General features: G+C 43.9%; 1 protein-coding gene across 10 annotated transcripts in view; it reads right to left on the bottom strand.

Annotated features, from left to right (window-relative positions):
* Positions 1–18,629, bottom strand: part of LOC115451266 (hepatic leukemia factor) — an 88,966-nt gene that overhangs the window by 12,050 nt on the left and 58,287 nt on the right. Inside the window, exon 1 of one of the 10 annotated variants that reach the window (XM_030179507.2) lies at positions 2,358–2,618. The exons of 8 other annotated variants lie outside the window; for them this stretch is intronic. In XM_030179507.2, the coding sequence (XP_030035367.1) occupies positions 2,358–2,535 (178 nt within the window). In that variant the 5' untranslated portion in view covers positions 2,536–2,618. Of the gene's footprint in view, positions 1–2,357; positions 2,619–18,629 lie in introns of those variants that run through there. One more of the 10 variants, XM_030179517.2, reaches the window with a different exon arrangement.

Here is an 18,629-nt window from a genome sequence, read left to right as displayed (position 1 = left end):
CTCAGGAGGGGGCCGGTGTGAGGCCGCGGGGGCCGCGGGGCGTAGAGCGGGAAGTGGCTGCTGCTACTCTTGCGCAACGGAGAAAGCAGTCGTTTTCCGGCGGCGTGCGATCATTTTTGTAAACGTGTGAATTGAGCGAAAGTAAACGAGAAAGTGATAACCGACTAGAGCGATGCGTAGCAAAGCATCGATGCCCGGGGCAGCACAGTGCAGCGCACGTGACCACGTGACCACACCCGCATGTGGCTGTTTACCCTGACGCGCATTAAACACTAACTTCTGTCTGGACTCCGAATATATCATACATGCAATCTCATGTAAATTGGTCATTTCAAACAAGTAAGAATTTTTAAACTTTTATATGAGTCTGTGGGTTTATGTGTGTGCGGTGTAGGCTGCCCCACACCACGTCCGGGACTCATCGGCAGACTACGGAATAAGAAACAAAAAAAAAATATAAAACTATAAATGCGCAAGTGGGAAATCTCATCGATTCGATGACAGACCTGTATATGCATTGACTTCCCAGAAAGTTCGAAAAGTTTTTAGTCGTAATACGAAAAACAGCTTGCGGCGCAATCAGCCGAGGCGCGGCGCGGGGCGGCTGGGTGCGGGTGTAACCGCGTACGTAAGCAGGAAAGTAAAAGTCGGAAGGTGTAACGGTGTGGGGACGCGAGGCGGCGGGCGAGCGAAGGGGGCTGGTGCGCGGGCGGACATGCGGAAATACCGACGGAAGATAACTTTTACCAGCGCGGTGGCGCGGCAGCGGCTCGGGCCTCCGTTACACACCGCTATGTGGGTTACTGGCGCCACCACCACCTGGCGCGTCCGTGGCACTCCTCCACGCGCCTTGTACATCGCTCGAAGCGTCAGTAATTCTGCAGGTGACGAGTAGTGTCTGCAGTCCTCGATTTTCCCGCTTCACCAGTTTTTTAACTTATTGGAACAAGTTCCTTGTGAATTTATAATAAGCTTGTATGTTATTACGTATAAAAATTGGCTGATGCGGCTGAGGGAGTATGTCATATGTCCGGTCAAGAGCCGGACCGAAGGCATGTGCGGCGCCTGGCTGCTCATGGAAAGTAAAAGTGGCGGCGGAGGAGGCCGCAAACCCAGGGTTTGCCGGGCGGGGGCATGCGTCAAGGGGCGAGGCGACGACAAGCGGAGTGAAAGTCACGAAAAGGTCGCAACTTTTTCCCAAATATTTAAAGTGAAAGTTTGCGCGGTCTCAGTCGACTTGACAAAAAAATCGGAAACGTGATGAGTAGCGCAAGCAACTTGTGGAGCGCCGGTACAAGACGGGCGCAGCGTCACCTCTGCCACTCCACCACCACGTCGACAACACCTAACCATCCGGTTCATACTCAGCCTCTAACATGTGTCGTCGTCCAAGGGTCAACCTGTTTATTAATATGCCGGCAAACGTATTTATGCGTTTGTTCTCCATGTGACGGCTATACAATGAATTATGGTATTTAGTTTACAGTTGGGCTCGATTGGATATGATGCCAGCGAAATACAAAGAGTCAGATAAGGCATTGTTGTTATTGTGTATACAGAGTACGAGAGACGGGAGCTACAGAGGGGGGATGGTGGGACCCGGCGGAGCCGCGAGGAGCCAGTGTTAGGGCCGATTAGCGTTTCATTTACCACAGAGTTCCTTGTGCAAGTTTAAGTTGGCTGCAAGCCGCCGGCCGGCCAAGCTCTTCTGACGCCACACTCACCGCGCCTTCACACAATACACTACAACTCACGTTATTAAACCCACCAATAAATAAAGGTGTAATAACACAAACAATGCCGACAAGTCGTCACCATAACGTGTTGCACGACCGACAAAGCTTATTGTCGTTAACCTTACAATAATCATGCGGAAAAGTAATTTGATTGGGACGAGACTCGGCACCGTTAGCGACGGACGCGGGAGGGTCGTGGATACGGCTTCGCGGCAGATAATCGTGTTTGCGAGGCGAGCGCACGTGCGCACCGCCGCGGCGAGCGGCGCTCCGGCCACGAGTCGAGACGCGCGTGTCAAGGCCTTGATATTTCGAGACGATTTGACGCCTTATCAGGACGCAGTATCGGCTCGCGGCTGACGCGCTCGCGGACTCGGCGCCGACACCGCGACGCTGTCGGTGCTGTGTGCGTGCTGCGGTGAAAGGTCCGTGTCACCGTGAAACCAAAAAATCGACATCAATGTTGCGCTCGCGCACTTTCTCTTTTTTTCACGGTTGTTTCGCGGTCAGAGGCAGCATCGATCACGAATCGAAGCGGCACAGCGTGCGGAGAAAGTGCGCGGGCCGGTCCCGGCTGGCAATAGGGCGGCAGGGCTGCTGGGCGACGAGAAGGCCACTGACCGTTGACAAACACGTGCTGTCTCCAAATGTGATACTGGCTCCAGCGGTCGTCATCCTGAGCGTGGCCGTGCTGCAGCTGCGGCAGCGAGGGCAGCGGCGGCGGTGGCGCGGGCGGCAGCAGTTGCGGCGGGGGCGCCGGCGGGCCCAGCGGCTGGATTGGTTGATGCTGGTACTCCATGTGTGCGGCGCGCTCGCTCAGTGATCGCTCATGGCGGCGCGGGCGCGGCGGGTTCGCGCGGCGGGCGTGCGCGGCGGCGTGCGACGCGCGACTGCCCGAGCGAGCGAAGAGCGCGCGCCTCACCCCTCCCGCGGCGCTCCCACCCCGCCCCACTACATGCGGCTAACACTAGCTGCGCGTGCGGCGTCGGCTGCGCTACCCGCAACGTATGCCAGTTTTTAATTGCGATGACATAACCTACGGCGGTGGCACTTGCGGCGCTGGTGGTGGGCGGCGTCGCTCCGCACGTGTCGCATGTAAACAATGCCCACTCAACTAGGCTACACGGCCGCGCCGCACTCCTCACGTAATCGTTTCGCAAGTGCACATCGCTACCGGAATACCGTTAAATGGACGATGTAAATAATACATCGGAACATGCCGCCCGCTCTTATACAACAGTACATGTCAGGCGGCCCCCTTGGCAATGATTTCAGTAAAAAGAGCGGGATTTGGCGTCGCGTGGAGCCAGCAGTGTGCGGCTAAATTAACACCTTCGGGGGAAGGCCGAAGTACAGAGCGCGTTGATGTCTTTTAATTTGTAGGTTGTGGGTTGTGAGTTGTGATTGGTGGCCTAAGCAGTAAGTGTATCCAATAAACCGATGAAGGATCCACGTAAAACTATAGTTCCTAAGGGCTTACCATTTGTAAACTCTTAAAATGAGAAGTTATTTTCAGTTACAATGTTAGTAACATTATAAGTTCATACAATGCTATCAATAACGATACCCAGGAGGAGGTCATGTCCTTACTATATTTAAAACACGCGAGTCCACAATTTACTTCTCGAGTCATACCTCACGGCTCCACAATTTACGTCTCGAGTTTTCTTGGGTTTGGGTTTACTTGCATTCCTGTTTCTTATAATGTAACAAAGTGTCACACTCACACACATACACACACACTAGCCGATAACACCAAAAAATATATATTTCTTGTGAACTTACGGCAGCAATTACGATTATTGGCATGTTATCGGTTAGTGTGTGTGTGTGTAGGCACAGGTGCGCACTCCACAATGGTGTTTACACTTTGGAGCCAGGTGTGAGGCTGACTCAGCCGAGCTGCTGGCGCGCCACATTGCCCACGAGGCCCCTTCGCACCAGCGCACTCTCCTGCATCATTGGCCAATATGCAAATCCAATACTAGAGAAACGCGGCGGCGGGGCTCTACAAAGCGTCACGTTACAATAATACAAATAGTAGATTATGTTTATCTGCCGGGTCTCGCGACTATATTATATCCCGATGCTAGTTTAATTGGAGTTATCAACGCTGCATGACGTCGACGCTGAAGATACGTGTGTATTGGTGTGTGTAAAATTCCACGATCGACTCGCGCACTCCCGCCCAGGCTGCTCCTCGCGTTGCTTATTAATCCCGTGGCAGGCCCTGCACATCCCCGCAGGTCGCATGTTACTGACTACGGTCTGGTATACCGTCACGATGATTCCGCGCCTAGAGATGACCAGCTTACTGACCGAGAGTACTCTCTCGTCTAATTCTAATATTCCTGTCCCTTAAAAATATTGACACCATCAGTTGTTCCATATTAATTTCATATAAAGAACCTGGCTTTGCGAGTATATAAAGCACTTTTGAAGCGAGCTGTAAGGATGTTTGTATATGATTTCTGTTATAGAGCTTCTAGCTCGGGTTCTAATTGAATTGCAATGAAAGTGAGTGTGAATTATGAGATTTAAGAAACCACACACAACGTGTTGGTCGCGATCGGAATTTTGCGTGTGACTGTGCCAGAGGGTGTTCTGGGGCGCTCGTCGAACTATTACTTGCATGTCATATGTGGAGCTATATCATATCAACATATTATAATGTAACAAATATTTATTACGGCGTGAAGAAACTAACACATACGACTAAATGCATTCGGAATACATCACAGCTAGTATCAGGACTACTACAAGAACAGTGACTCAAGTATGTAGCCGTGTTATCAAATCATCTTCCGAGGCCTATTTCTTCCCAGAACTATAAGCAACGCAACTATGACTCGCCGTGATGTTTAAAATTACGATGTTATAAATTGCGGTGTAATTGGTTTGTGTATTGCTTAGAGGGCAGAGGCAAAGCAAGCTGAGCAGCCGGTGCCCTGTGTGGTTGCTGTGCGCCCCTCGTGTCCGCATCCGGCGGAAGGATTGCAACAACATTGGAATGCCATGTACTCTACTAAAAGCGGCCCACAACAGGTTTCACTTTCATCATCTGCGGTGCGCGGTGTGAGGGCAGGCATGGCGCACTCCCCGCGCGCAGCCTCTTGCCACAAAAAATTCACAACTTTTCCTTTCTCAAAAACATGAACACTTTCACCTTTACCGAAACCCGCGAGAAATTACCGTTTCGGTCCGCGCCCCGCCCCCTCCCGCCCCGGCCGACACCGCGCGTCCTCGTGCCGCTGCGCACCGTTCCGCCGCCGCTCTATGTTCTAAGCTCGCGTCTGTTGGTATGTGCATTTAAACTACATCCATTATACAAACAATATACGTAATCTTGAATTTACAGTAAAGCATGGTTCAAATTGAACTTTGAATTTTTGCATGGTATTCGCCTGTCACGCTTCCATTTGCGGCGTGTCGTAAAGCAAAGCGTGAAGCGTGAAATGTATTTCAGATGTTCAGAAAACAAAAAAAACAATAGGTTTGTGGTGACATATAATTATTTTGTCTAATAATACGAACTCCTAAAAGTACGCAATTGTTAATGCTACGCGCGGCCAGGGAGGCCTCATGCCGTCGTCTGCTCGCGCGCCTTCGGGAAGTCAGAAATGTATGCATAGATAATTTTAATACGGTTTTTTAATCCCAGACTCATTTTAATAATGCTACTGGCAGCAAAGGATGCTGCCGTTGTCTGTCATGCGTGTCTCATAAATGGAGCGTCGTCGGCGCGATCCCGGCGCTGACTTCTGCGACTACTGACAAGCACGTATGCTTCCGTGTGATCACGGACAAGGATATCACTGCCACACTTTTATATTTGACGGAATCAAACAACGGCGGTGCTCGCAATTGTGCCTAGTTATATGCAAACCAATAAGCCCTGCTTTCATTTTCGGTTACTAGCACAATAGTCATTTTACTAAGATTGTAATACTAGCTATTGAACCCAGACAGCGCCCTCAATAGAGCGTTAGAATAATTGTTAAATAAACTAAACATCGCGGTTTAATTTCCATGGTGAAATAACTAATACCAAAAGTTTTTTTTATATTGAATCAATATAAACTTATAAGATAATTGTTATTTACGGTAAACCGGAAATAAATGGAATGTTTAAATCATCTAGAAAATGGTATATATAACTTATAGTGGTGAATAACTCTAACGGTCGGTGGTTTGATTCATAAAATTGTAAAGTACAAACGGTGCGTTGTGAATAGGTGTCCATAGTATTATGCTTTTTTAAGATCCTTGAACTGTTCTGCATGTAACTTCGTCTGGGACGAGTAAAGCGGTCATTTAAATACGAACTTTGTTTTATATTGAGATAGTCCAGCCACTATGTGTAAGAGATCAGAGACTCTTGATCACATACCGACGTGACATCACAACAGTACGGTGCCAAACAGCGCACACATTATCCAAAATCGTATAGTAGTAACGTCTATTCCTATATGAAGATAGACAATACCTTTATCAGAGACATGGGTATGCTGGTAAAATTATAAACACAGAAATAGCTTCTTTACCTTTCCTTTTGAGGACTCAACCGTGCTCGAATAAAAAGGAACTTTATATTGATTCGAATTATTCGATTATTTGTCGTAAGGAGACGGGTGAAAGCCTTACGTTCTCAGTGAACAAAAGATAACCGTTCAGAGTGGAAGGCCTCGAACTTGTTCCAAGTGCAGAGTGCAGGATGCCGGGCCTCCACGCCGCGATTCCGCGCCAGCGCTCCGCGTGTATATAAGGTAAGATGTGGTGCCGCGCGCTCAAACATACGCGTCAGCCCGTGAGCGCGCGCCGCCTTCACCCAAGAGCAGCGACGCTGCAACATCGCCGCGCTACACTTTCCCACCGCCGCGCCTCCGTCGCATTGTTCAATGCTCAACAGACATATCTGCCGAGCGCACTTCCGCATGGAAACCGTCGAGGCGCGGCGCGCTCTCGAGACGGAAGCCCACGAACCGCAACGCGTCGATACACAGAGATATCGTTCGAGCACGCGAACTTCTAACCAAACTACAGTTTTTCTATGTGACGTATGTGTAGTCATACTCGTCGGTTTTATGATGTTTTCTGCCAGCGTTAACTTTTTGTTGTAGTGAGTCGATACTTTAACGCAAAATAATAATACTGGTGACCTTTTACGGCAGCTGACTTTAAATAATTTGTTTTTACCAAAGAAATGAGAACACTAGCTAGCCTTCCGCCTAATGTTAGGGACAACACTTCCCACAAACAGCAACAACGCCACTAACATTTCGATTTGCAAATCAATGCAGCATTGCACTTCGCTCATGGCTCTAATGACTTTTATAAACCAAAAACAAAGCTTTAAAATTAGTTTACCGTAGCTCGTATGGCTGAGATAGTTGTTCATACTGGAAAGAGACCGCTAACTATTATGCTAGGCCATAGCCTAGCATAATAGTTTGCGGTCTCTTTCCATGAAATTAACCATAATTCATAAATTATGGTTAATTTCCTCAGCTCTACGAGCTAAGCAAAACTGACATAACTTAGTTCTTCGTTTGCAACCGGCTAAGATACAACATGTTAGTGTCATATTGATCTTTAAAAAAATATTATGTTTTTTACCGCATTTCTGCATTGTTTCTTTTTTACTAGTGAGAATCGAAACATACCCCACAGCGCCACAGCGCAGCCGTAGAAAGGGCAGGAAGGTACATAATTGTTTATTTTAATTTGTTACTAATATACGGTAAAGTGAATCCGCTGGAGCAGTGCGAGACGAGCAGATCACAGCAAAGCAACTCTACTGCACCTTATGGTAAGTGGAGTGGCAACCAATAGAATGTCGACTGACGAGAGATGATTACTCCTCGGCAGTCGACACAATTATGCCGGCCTGTTGGAAGCGGATATGACCGGAGAATGTGAATTTTGCCGGACTAGTGAGCAGAGCCCAGTGCGGCGTAGTGTAGTCGCATACGCGTTTCAGCGCCGGTATTCATTATTCACAGACTGACGACTGTTCTCCGATGATGTGATAACAGGCAAGCCCTGCCCCAAAGCCCCAAATCCCAATTCAAAGCTATACGCCAAAATAATGGTTCTGGGTACGTAATAAGCCTATTTGGTGATTTACCTAGCCCCCCACAAACACACATATTTTCTCAAGTCGTGTGCACGATAATAATATCAGCCCTGTATTATATACTTGCCCACTGCTGAGCACGGGCGTCCTCTGCTACTGCACCATAGCTACACGAAATTTAATTAACGCTCTACAAAAAATAATATTGAAATATTCGCGAGAACTCCGACGCACTCGTGACACGCAAACCAGTCGTTGCTAATGTGCGCTTCAAATTGAATAATGCTGAAGCCAGAAACAAAATAAACTTCATCTCTTCTAATTTAATAAAGTCCTATGTTTACGCGAATATTAATTTAATACACAATATTAGAGCGCTGTAAAGTATTCAAAAACGGGCAAAACTAAAACATTTTTCAGATTTTGTCGCGATAAAATCATTTAATTTTAATAAAATTAATTTTAATAAAAAATTGTTTAATTTTAATAAAGTCCTTTTGGAGTCATAAAATCTTATATAACACGCAATAAAGAGCAATGTCGAAAGATAAAATTACGACAACAGCATCCAGAAAAAACCTGCTTTGATTATTGTGGATGCATATATAAATATCAAAATTAATGCCGATGTTCTGTAGTCGCGGTCGCGGTTGCGGATGCACAACATCCACGATTCGAATCCTAGACTTTAGCGCGGCAGTCGTACGGCGCACGTGAGCCAACTGGACCACCGAGGCAGTCAGAGACAGTCAGCCGATGCTCATATGAACACAACTGTGGCGTGAGACCAGCTACTATTGGACATAATTCTATCAACACAAACCAGAACACGATACACAAAATCAATTTACAATAAGACGTAGGTGACGAACTCCTAGCGGCACCTGAGCCTGTAGGTGCGCGGGCTGTAGAGAGAATCTACTACCTACTCTCTTTGTAGTCCGTTACGGCCGGGTGACTTCACTCATCTGATGGTATGTGCAGTGAAGCTCAATAGAAATGTCGTCCAAGAGAAGACTGAGCGCATATTTGTCATATCATATCATGTGCTATACATGTCTTGGTTTCCATAAAGATTTGTAAAGAATGACTATCGCTCAGTGTATTATATATGAAAATTAAAAAGTCCTCCGAAGGCCCCTTGCCAGGTATGATGCGCAGAAAACGCCTGAATAGGTGGTAATATTGGGATTTTATTAATTAGTTCAAATGATGTTTGCTTGATTGTTGATAAAGTATGGAGAGGATGCTACTACCAATAGATACATATTGTAAACATTATAGGAATCCCTGCGCGTCCCGATCGTCTCGACCCGAGCATTGCACGCGTATGCTTATATACATTATGCGACACGTGCTCAATGTTTTTCAACAACGTGAATGAGAAACAGTCGTCATAAAGTTGCTGTGTTGAATGTGATCGATCACGATATGAATATTATTTGAATAAAAGATAAATAAGTGAGTGGTGTTCGGCACCGAAGCGACGGTTGGTGGTTGATGGGATGGTCCAATTAGAAGACTAACTAGCGAGTATTATTGCACCTTAGGTACACAGTGCAACCGCCTGCGAACCATGACACTGGTGGCAGGTCGTGTAGCGGGCGCGGTCCGCGGCGCGCCGCTGAGCTAGGAGCAGCGGGCCGCGCGGACCGCGGACAACGCAGGGCTCAGAGGCGCACACATACACACCTGCCATGCGCGTGTTCGAGTCAAGACTCCGCGCGTCACATGCGGCGGCACGTGCAGCGCGCCCTCTCTCCCCCCGCACGGCCCCGCCGCCCGGCCGGCCCCTCCACGCCGCAGCTGCCCGATCTCCTCCACAGCTCGCGTGCTCGTCGACGCTAGCGTTCGCCGCCGGCGGCGCCCGCGCTATGTCTTTTCTATTCTCCGAAAGATTACAAACTAATTTATGCATTGTAGTGGCGATAACAACAACTTATTAGTTTTCATATATGATACCACGTCATAACAATACGAGTGTCAAGTTAACTTGTGATGTCGCAAGTCACGTCGTGTCCGAAGTCCTTGAGACCTGAGTGGCGCTCTCGCGCGCCCCCGCTCTATACTTTGTCGGCAAAGTAATAAACACACGTGACTTCCCTTATTTGAAGAGTTCCTCCTATTGACCTCTTTAAAATTATTGTTCTGTTAAGATGTCGCCACATATTCCACAAATTTCGTGCAGTTGAAGCTGTCTGGTCTCGGGCAGCGCTCGATGGTATAAACTGTCGGTAAGTATATGAATCATATTGGGGCACCAGGTCTCATTCAGTCTAGGGCATGCAATACCGGGAGGTTTTTACTCTCGGACCTGGTTTGCGTTGTTGGAGGCCTTGTTCCAAAATTTCGGACTGGTTCCGGAACACACGATCATAGATTTCATTTAACGTTGGTGACGGATAAAGCACGACTTATTTCATACCGTGTTACTCGCGACTCCATACGCGTTCAACATCTTTCTCGGATAAAGTGAGTGAATCTAGGCAATTAGATTCATTATGATATTTTGGTATTTTTTTGGGCTTTTTTGAGGAAATCAATTTTTGTAGTACGCATTTCGGAATGTTCCTCATTTTTCCTATATTTATTTTAAAATCTTAATGGCACGTCAAAGGCAAGGGAATAAATAAATATACATACAATATAAATTTGTCTAAAGAAAAAAGGACCAATGGCGCTCTTATCGGAACCGACTATGTTGTTACAAAATTATAATTTTTGTATACTCTCTGGAAACTTGATGAGAAAGTTATATACGTAAAACTTCCCGACAATAATGTAATGTAAATGGCAGTCAAACCGCGTCAAATTAGTTGTGAAGTCAACTAGACTAATGGCGAATAACTTGCTGAATAACTGAGCGAATAAATATGATTACGAATTATGAGTAACGAATATACTCGAAAAAGCTGATTACACATTCGGGTTCGTGATCATTCGCCTGTATCCGGCACTCATCAGGGACAGAGACAAGCGTGGGATAGCGACTTCGAGTTATAATATAATATACAAACCCAACAAATTTAATACTAATTAACCGTAATATATCGATGCATAATTACAATATATTGTAAAACTTACAGACGCTTTATTTATATTAAACTATATTAGCCTTCTACGTTTAGAATTATGCTACATTTTAATCTGGAACTAAACGAACACATTTACAAAATTTCCCTGAAATCAGTTCGGTGGTTTAGGAAAATAACGTTGACAATACTTGCGCCTATTGCAAGCAAGAACTTGACATGGTTTTATCGCAATCGGATGAACGGTATGGAAGCGCATAAAATACTAACAAACCAACAAAAATTTGTGTAAAACTACGTCTGTATTAAAGTAAACAAAAATACAATCAAATCAGTCAATACGTTTTTAGTTTTCGCGGAACTAAATAACGGCTATTGATTTTTGTATAACACCTATATAAAAATTAATAATTCTCCTAATAATATAATCATTCGTAAGTAATTTATAAATGCCGGAATTATGTTATTATTATGTTCATCATTTCGGATTGTGTGCCCTGTGTGGAAAGTCAGGCTGGTGTTTCCCGAGGTCGGCTCCGCAGACAGCTCGGATGCGCGCCGACCATGGCGGTACTCACAGGATACAACATGACACGCCTGCGATGTCTCAGAGGCAAGCGATGAGATATATAGATGTCAAGCCTGACACAGTGTAATATTATTTCAAAAACACCGAATGATTCGAAAACAGAAACATAGCGTAACCATGTACATATATGCAGTAACAAAAATTTTAATAAGTAGTTTTGAAATCCAATTATTCTACTGGGTTCCGAATCGAACATATTAACGTAATCTATATCTTATTTTAAATAATTATTTAACTTTACAAATTAATTGCTTACGTGACTATCATATGGCGGACTTAATGCCTCAAGCACTATTTACCAGCAAATTTTAAATGTCAGAGAAGTCAATAGACAAACAGAAATTGCTATTTAATCGTGTGCGCATGAGTAGTTCCGATTCATTAAGAGTGCTGGAGTGAGGCGCGGCGGCGGCAAGGCGGCTCGGTCGCGTGCGCGCAGCGCGATGTCGCGGACACGAATCGATCCGGCGCGAGACACGTCATTTATTATTATGTTTTCTATTCATTAGAAATAAATTACTTGACTTGCCCAGTTAACACGATACTAGGTAATTGCCTCCCATTTAATAAGCTTGTTGAGAACGCAGCCGAAGTACGCTGATCTGATAGATTTTAGTGGGTTCGCCATGCTTCGGATGTTCGTCGAACCGAACTCCTTTACGTTTTACTTGCGCAACATTACCCCTAGCCTCGCATCGCTATATTGCGGCAAGTTTAGTTGTCAGCTTCGGAGTGGGTCGAAGAGGTTCCAGCGAGCTCGGAACAACAATACCGCAGCAGTCCTCCTGTGCGTTGACTCGCCAAGCAACAACACGTTAATGACGGCAAGCAGTCGACCGCACTTCACTACCACACAAAGTAGGGGTCCCCGGGAAGTTTCGGTGGCGGATGTTCACAGATAATGCCGAAGATGTGTGCACATCGCTTCAGCAAATTTTTGGCCTTCACATTCACTAAACGGGACGATAGAACAGCCTTCGGCGTCGATTGACCGGTTTGATTTCGTTACGATTTTATATTTAAAATAAACACAATCCAGTAGAGTGCAGCGGTAGCGGGTACCTGGCGGCATGTGGTGGTGCGTGGGGCGCACGTGGTGCAGGTGCAGCGGCGGTGGCGGCGGCGGCGGCAGGAAGCAGCGTTCGTGCGACCCGGCCGGCGGCCAGCCCATGGATGCGCCGAACGCGCCACCCGCAGAGTCCGTGCCCATGTCGATGTATCCGTGTTTGTCCAAGCGGCGCGCGGGCCAGCATCGCGAGCACGCGCCGCCCCTCTCCGCCGTGACGCACTCAATCGTTGCTGCGATCGCGGACTGTAAACGCGACCGTTCCCGATGCCGAACGCGGCAGGATTGAAGGAGTCGGCGGGCGATGCGCGGCGCACGCTCACCGACACGTGCGCGCCGGCACGCTGGCGGGCAACGTGCACGCCGCCCGCCACGTGCACCGCGGCCGCGTGCCTCCGCGCACCCCACCCACCCGCACCGCCACCGCGACCAAACACTCACCCTCGCGGCGACCCTCCTCCCTTACCGAAATAATCAGCACGACGATTTCGGCCCGCGGAACATTACTCGTGCGAGTCGCGAAGCCCCCGCGGTACACTGCGCCGAAGCGGCTCGCGCTGGCGATAGTTTTTACACAAGTAGCGGTGTCGGCCGAGTCACCTGTATGAATGGATGAGTCACGTCGGCCGCCGAGAGAGTCGCGCCACACACTTGTCTCGGCAACACCGCTTTGAGCGTAGCTACAGAATCCTTATAACGTTGACAACCGATGCCGTATTAAAATTATTAAAACAACCACTATGTGCAACAAATAATACTGGTTAGAACTAAGAAAACCATTAAGGCGGGTCAAGTTGTATCCTCAAACATAAATTCCAAACTTCCCAATAGCGTCATATTTGCCAAGAAAACAACTTTTATTTCGAAACTGCTTTCAAAAAAGAAGCAATAAAAATGTCCACTGTTTTGTCAACGGTATCAACTGCGTAATCAAATATTTTTAAATATATTTTCCTAACCTAATTAATATAACTGAGCAAAAGTCGGCCGAAAACGGGCTGTAACTTCTATTACAGTTCCAATGTTGTGAAAGAATGCCTCACATGGTCTTGCATGTATATTTTTCAGTTTATCAAATTAATAATAGATAATTGTCTTGAGAGCGGACGTAGCAGGAGCGTAGCATTAACCGTAGCTGCTACGGTGCAGGGTTGGCCTACGCTGCTGAACGCCTGCTACGGCGCACGTAGCGCGTCACAGGATACATATAACGATTCACGGCGGGTGGTCGTTAACTTACTTGTCATCATTGGGTATAGCAATAGACAAACATACAAACTTACACTACTTTTTGCGACGAGTCTTTTTACCAGTTATTATATTGTATACTTTACTATATTTTCCTAATATTATAAACCAGCAAGTTGTGAAAATGTTTGCATGTGTGTTAGGAATAAACGATGCAAATCGTAACAGCTATACGAATTTAGATGAAATTTGGTACACGCGTAAACTATGTCCCGAATTAACGTATAGGCTTTTAATTTCCTCCCGTAGGAAGTATTGTAATTATCAGAGGCCAAGGGTGACATTTTCCGAAAGGGAATCCGCCTTATCATATAAATTGTTCCAATTATAATTAGAGTATACATAAGTTACGAAAGGGACGCAACAGACATCGGGTATGTGGACCCATAACATAACTGCAAAGTACGTTTCATTTCAATAAAACAAAAAAACAAGGTTATTTCTAAATATAAATAGGTTATACAAGCGCGAAGTTTCAAGAGGTTGAACGCGCTCGGTGGCTTCGTTCATTAGAAGGCAGTGGCGAAGCGTCCATACAAGCCGATTCCTACCGGGTTACCTTTTGTAAATTACTAAAAATATTAAATGAAAAATATAACTATATAACTAGAATAATAATAGTATATTCAAACAAGTCATCCTATACCTACTTATTTCATTAAATAAATATTTCAACGATTACGGTACATAGTTCATATTATTATCAATTCGTTAAATCGTAACTCGCGCGCAGTTCTCGCGCCTTATAATGTTCGAAGTGAACCCGGCCGCGCATAGCTTCCCTCGCGATATTGTTATCTCTTTCACACGTAGCGCAGTGTCTTTGTCTAATCTTTCGGAAGTGACGTAAAAATACATGTGTGCGTGCGTGTACGTGTATTTCAGGGTAACCCGAGAATTTGCGGCTTAATGTTTGGCCATTGGCGCGAAAATTTTTATTAATTTAGAATATATAATTATTAGTGTTTGTGTTTAGTGTGGGTTAAGTATTAATTTTTGTTGAGCTCTTTTAGATAAGTACCTATGTTCAAAATATGTGATTATTTGTTAAATTTAGAGTTTGGAAATATTTATTATTATGTAGTATGATATTTTACTGATATTAATTTATTGTGAACAGCGTATTACATATTAACTGTAGAAAAAAATATTTCCTCGGGTTACCATTTGAAAATTTTCACCCTTCGCCACTGTTAGAAGGTATTGTGCACATTAATAACCCTGCAGACATCTCTCGCCACTGTGGAAACCATATCAATCTTTCTGTTGCGTGATATCTTTTCGTTTGGCCGACATAACACAGGCCAAATACCTTCATCATTATACATAGCTTTACGCATATTTCTCTTTACAAGATTAGGGGCAGAGCATGATGTCAGCACACCCACGACTTGTAAGTTATAGCAGGTACCATAGGGGGGCGGGCCTATAGTCATTAGCCGGACATAAAATCAGACACCGAGCAGTTACGTAACAGTGATCTCCTCAGTAGTTTGAATTCGGCTCACTCGACCCGGGGTCGAACCTGGATCCGAAGACGGCACTCGTACCGCAATACATAGTACAACTACGCCACATACTGTACACAAAATTAATGCTTATTTATTCTAAAAAATTGCGTAATATTTTTACAGCGGCAGTAAGAAGGGTAATGAAGGTTGATATTTCCCGTAATTAATTTGTTTTTAATAAATGTGTTCTGCAAATCGTTCTGATAATTCCACACGCAGCTCCCTGCTGAACTTTGATCAGCATCAAAGGTACAATGTTATTAAAACAATAAATGAATATGGACTAAACACCTAATAGGATAATGTCAAATATCAATTATGCACGGCAAAGGTGGTTTTGTACGCTTAATTATTCATCATTATAGCTTTTTTAAAAACCTTCGAGTTTTTACGACTATATATATATATAGTTGTATATATATATATGTTTTTACGCATATATATATATATACTATTATAGGAGCATATTTAAAATAAGGATAAAATGTATTATTATAATGTTAAATGTAAGGTAAGCGTATTGCGCTTCTAAACGGTATGAGGATCGAAGATTAAGTAATAATAAAAAACATATCACTTCATAATATCGTCGTTAAAGTATATAATTTTTTTACACGCCTTAATACGTACGCCAAGGTCAACACCAAATTACACGTAAATATTAAATACACTTCTCAGTACACTAATTTATTAAAAAAATTAAAGCGTCTTCTAAAAACAATAACTAATTAACGGGTATACACTGGTTAACAACTTTGTGATCGGCGCCTATTTAAAATTTACTTTAAATATTTTTTTCGTATATTTGTTCATGTGTTTTTGTAGCCTGGTCAGGAATGTTATTAGTCACTGACTTCAAAATTAGTAAGCAGTATATACCTGTTATGTTAATATTTTGTTTTAGTTTTTAGTGGTTTTGAAGGCAGTGTCATTTTAGGTAAAAAGCTTTTATTGTTTCCTTTTTTATTAGTTATCTATCTATACTACTACATAAAACTGAACAGTTTGTTTGTTTGAACGCGCTAAATTCAGGCACTACTGGTTCGAATTGAAAAAATCTTATAATATTGGATATCTCATTTATTGAGGAACACTATATGCTACATAACATCACACTACGGCCAATGGGAGCGTAGCATCAATGAAAAATGTTGAAAAATAAGGGAAACTCGTTATACTATGTATGTATCAGGTAATAAATAGTCCCAACAAAAACACCACTAAAGATGTGATGGGAACACAAAACTTACAATTTCTTTTACTTAGAGGACAAACTTTTTCGGTTATTTAAAAACTAAGTTACTGAACCGATTTGAAAAATATTTTTATGGGACCGATATGAAAAGAATATCCTTTCAAATAAAATAGTACCTTTCCAAATTAGGCAATAAATGACTGAGTTCCGAGCATAAAAAAACATTTGTCATTTACGCTTAGCATAAACTTGTATCACTACGACGTTTGTATGGCTTTGTTTATAACCGACTTTAAAAAATAGAAGGAGGTTCTAAAATCGTCGTGTATTTTAACACGCTTACGTACTAATTATAGTAAACATCGCAAATCTTAGGGCGTGTCATGGTCGTTGGGACACAACGCCGCATAGCTGGTTAATAGAGAAGCCGATAGATTACAGGTTACTACTTACGCGTCTTACCATCAATGAAAAATGCATTTGACTTAAACGACACGTAAGACAAACATAATAAATGCGCAAATTTATGTGCGAGATATAAAGCGAAAAACGACCCTGCGTGTTACCAATCGAGTTCGACTCGCCTCACGTGCGTCACGATTGTGTGAATTTTAAATCGATGGCTAGTGATAGGGGTTGCGGACTCATGCTATTTATGGCAATTTATTTAAAGTATTTTACGTTGATTTATATAAATTAACGGAAGATATTATTTTAATACGAATGTTGTTGAATATTAAATATTTATTTCGTTAGTAATATAGTAATACGTTTTTCTTACATAAATTACAAAAAAGGAAGCCGTTTGTATTCGTAATATGTGAAGAAGTATGATTTTTCAGTAAAGATAGCGACTGGTTCTACCACACGATGTGGGACGGTATCGCGAACTACTCTAGGTAGTAGTTAGTGATAAAGTTGTATACGAGTTGTATTTGTGAACAAATTTGGCGATTAGCGCGAGATGTGCCACTGCCGGTCTGAAGGGTGCGGGGTGCGGGATGCAGAGTGCGGGGTGCGGGGTGCGGGGTGCGCGGTGAAGAAACGTGGCTCGGTAGCACGTGCGCGGCGAGGTGACCAGCGGCGGGACCGGGGAGGGGGGAGGGGTTTCGGACGGGATTTGCCACCACGGAAACCCTTCAAATTACAAAAATATTTAAAGAAAAGCTCCAGCGATTTATATACACAAGTATTTTAAACACGTTCGTCGGTTTAAAATTGGGTTAAAGAAGTCTTAGTAAGGAACTCATTATACATTCTGGGAAATAAAAATTACGTAAAACGGAGTATTTTGGGTTCCACAACGCAATCTTACGGCGTTTTAAAATGTTCGCGTTGATAATATATTTCCTTGCAGAAGTGGATAAGGATATTGCGAGGACGTCCGCCTGTGTAAAAAAATCGATTCAATTCGATTCGAGTTTGGAAGTGGAATGACTCGTGTACCAACGCTCATTATCCGTAAGCGGTAGACGACAGGCCGCGAGCTTTTCTCACCGAAGGGTATGCCGCGCTGCAGCTAGCCGCTAGCCGGGGGACTTGGTACTTAATATTGGAAGTTACATTACAAATATTAATATTGTATATATAACATGGTTTTTTATTATTAAGTCACTTCCAAGTGTATAAAAATAAAACTGCTACAAGCAAGTCAGTATGCATCTGCAAAGGGACGTTACCAACGTCCATGTTAATTCTATACCATGAATAATATAAATGTGAATAAAAATAATTTTAACAAAAAATTAAACCGCCTTCAAAAACCATTCAAAACCAAAAAAATAATTTCACATAACAGATATATATTGGATACCAATTTTGGAGTCTGTGCCTAATTAAAATTGCTAGTTAAGCTGTATTTGTTGCATATTCCATCTATGAGTTAAATTTCTTTCAAATCAATTAAAAGGAGTAGGTTTGCATTTACTACTAACAAACATACACAGTGAAAGGTGTACCAAGCATACCAAGGCATATCAAGCACATGTATGATGTTTCATCTTTTTATTTCCTCTTTTTCGGGGCAGGGAGTGTAATACACCCAATTTTAACCAGTTATATGTAACAGGGGAAGAATTTAAACTCAACCAACCTCAATGCAAAAACATAACTAAAAACGTTATAGGAAAGCTAAATTCGCGATTTCGTTTTCTTGGACGACATAATTATTCTAGTT

This window comes from Manduca sexta, chromosome 27 (genome assembly GCF_014839805.1).
Source record: "Manduca sexta isolate Smith_Timp_Sample1 chromosome 27, JHU_Msex_v1.0, whole genome shotgun sequence".
Classification (NCBI taxonomy): domain Eukaryota; kingdom Metazoa; phylum Arthropoda; class Insecta; order Lepidoptera; family Sphingidae; genus Manduca; species Manduca sexta.
The sequence above is the reverse complement of the archived record's forward strand: the minus strand, read 5'-3'. Positions and strand labels throughout refer to the sequence as shown.